At 37.6% G+C, this 2,443-nt stretch overlaps 1 protein-coding gene across 7 annotated transcripts in view; it reads right to left on the bottom strand.

Annotated features, from left to right (window-relative positions):
- Positions 1 to 2,443, bottom strand: part of LOC106879504 (nicotinamide riboside kinase 1) — a 62,627-nt gene that overhangs the window by 28,251 nt on the left and 31,933 nt on the right. For 4 of the 7 annotated variants that reach the window (XM_014929112.2, XM_052972149.1, XM_014929110.2 and 1 more), the window contains exon 2: positions 1,213 to 1,280. In XM_014929112.2, the coding sequence (XP_014784598.1) occupies positions 1,213 to 1,250 (38 nt within the window). In that variant the 5' untranslated portion in view covers positions 1,251 to 1,280. Of the gene's footprint in view, positions 1 to 1,212; positions 1,281 to 2,048; positions 2,129 to 2,443 lie in introns of all 7 variants that reach the window. The other 3 variants (XR_008265310.1, XM_052972148.1, XM_052972151.1) reach the window with 1 other exon arrangement.

Below are 2,443 nucleotides of genomic sequence, written 5' to 3'. Positions count from 1 at the left end.
TAGATAGATAGATAGATAGAAAGATAGATAGACAGATAGACAGACAGAAAGATAGATAGATAGAGACAGAAAGGTAGAGAGATAGACAGAAGAAATATATATATACACACACACACATACATATATACAAGGTGTGATGGGTAAATTGTCACCATTTTATATTTTTAATTTTGCACATGTGCATTGTTTGTTTTTGAGTTTGTTGATTACACAGTATAGTAGGATCAGTTGGGCACTGTCTGTTAGAAAAACAGCAACATGATACAATTCACTCTGACAGAAATTTGGAAACAATATGCTGTACTGCTTGGCATTCATGCCAGAAGCTCCAATATGAACATTTCAGAGTGTTTGGGTGTCAATCTGAGGACATGTACATACAGTCAACATCATGGTGTTTGGAGTGATCACTAGTGATGACAACATTATGCCTTCATTCATCTTTTCACACGGCCTCAGACTCAACAGGGAGGCCTACTTTTTTTATCAAAGGTCTACTCAATCAAAGTTGACCTGAGTTTGAAAAACAATTCCTTAACACAAACGGGGAGAAATGATTTATATCATTTCTGTGACCCACTCCTGCTCACACCCTTTCCTTCCACATATTTGGTTTAAATGACTGTTCGTGGTGCTAACAGAAACCTTTGGAAAATGTTTACACATGCACACAGAGATACACACATTCACATATTCCATGTAAAAATTACCTGGTACATTCTGTGAAGTGGTTGGCATTAGGAAAGGCATGCAGCCATAGAAACCATGCCAAAACAAACAATGAGAATCTGGGCAGCTCTCTAAGCTGGTCAGCTCCTGTGAAAATGTTCAACCCATGCCAGTATAGAAAATGGATGTTAAATGATAATGCTGTCAGTTGGTGGTATTAAATTAAGAGAGGAATTAGACTATCACCCATGTAGGCCATGGCAGTATTTGAACTCAGAATGCAAAGAACCAGGTCAAACATGGCCTTAGATCTAAGCTTCATACTGTTCCACCAATCACCAAAACCTGGATTCAGAAATTCTTTTGTTGACCCTTCAAGGATGAAACATTAAGTTGACGTTAGTTGGATTTGAACTAATGGAGCACAGAATCAGAGCAAATGCTTGTGAGGCATTCCAATGCTCAAACGATTCTGTCTGTTCTCACCACTCTAATGAATAAACAAAAAGTAAAATATAACCATAAATAACAAAAAGATCTTACCCACTGATACCAACTGACAAAATATTTTTTCTGTTCATGACTCTTCTGAAGAATCTTCTAGAAAGTTCCTAAAATAAACAAAAAAACCTTAAAATGGTTTAATGATGATTCATTTCAAGAGATTCTTGTAATGTCTAAGTGTTGACACAACGGAAAATATGCAGGAAAATTTGGTATAATTCCTTGTAACATAAGAATTTCGGATTTATTAATGTAATCAGTAAAGTAAAGGTGTTGTCAGAACCATTATTAAAGTGTTAGATGAAAATGCCAGTCTCTTGGAGGCTTGGTGAAAGATCATGAGTACCATCATTGTCTTTATGTCCACTTTCCATCTTTGAAGGGTCAAAGTTTATCATGGTAACTTTTTCTATGGCCGTCCTGTTGCCAAGTCTTATCAAGCAAAGTAATATTTCTCCATGACCAGACAAGTTTCAAATATTTGTTTCAAATTTTAGCCCAAGGCCAGCAATTTCGAGGGAGCAGATTACATTAACTTCAGTGCAAAACTGTTTTATCCACCTTGAAAGGATGAAAAAGAAAGTTGACCTCAGTAGAATTTGAACTCAGAATGTGAAGATGGGCGAAATGCCGCTAAGCATTTTGCCCAGCATGCTAACGATTCTGCCAGCTTGCTACCTTAGACACGTTTTTAATATTGAAGTCTTGAAATGAACAACACCACGTGTATAATGGTGATGCTTATTTACAATCATGATGTCAAGACAAGTGTACACACAAACACACACACACACATTAGGCTTCTTTCAGTTTCTCTTTATCAAATCCATTCAGAAGGCATTGGTCATTCAGGAGTAAGGATAGAAGACACTTACCCAAGGTACCATGCAGTGGGACTGAAACCAAGACCACATGATTGGTAAGCAAGTTTCTTGACCACACAGCTATGCCTGAGCTTGAAGAAAAAAAAATGGAAGTTGACATTTCTGTTACCATTCTTATTTTGATCATCTTCCACTGGCATTTTCCCTCATCGGTGACCATTACCCTCTCTAATTTTGGTCACCACTTCCCTTCTTTCTCCCCAGCACTGGATTAACCATTAAGCAAAATAAGCACATGCTTAGGGCATCGAGGGAAGGCGTGAGGGGGGGGGAGACACCACAGAAATGGTAAATGGTTTACAGCACAAAAGAAATCACTTTAAACTTGCTGAAATAATATTCAGGATGCCTTTATCTCTACTAAGTATAGATGCAGATGTGTTACC

This window comes from Octopus bimaculoides, chromosome 12 (genome assembly GCF_001194135.2).
Source record: "Octopus bimaculoides isolate UCB-OBI-ISO-001 chromosome 12, ASM119413v2, whole genome shotgun sequence".
Taxonomy (NCBI): domain Eukaryota; kingdom Metazoa; phylum Mollusca; class Cephalopoda; order Octopoda; family Octopodidae; genus Octopus; species Octopus bimaculoides.
Note: the sequence above shows the minus strand (reverse complement) of the source record. Positions and strands in the feature narration are given on the sequence as shown.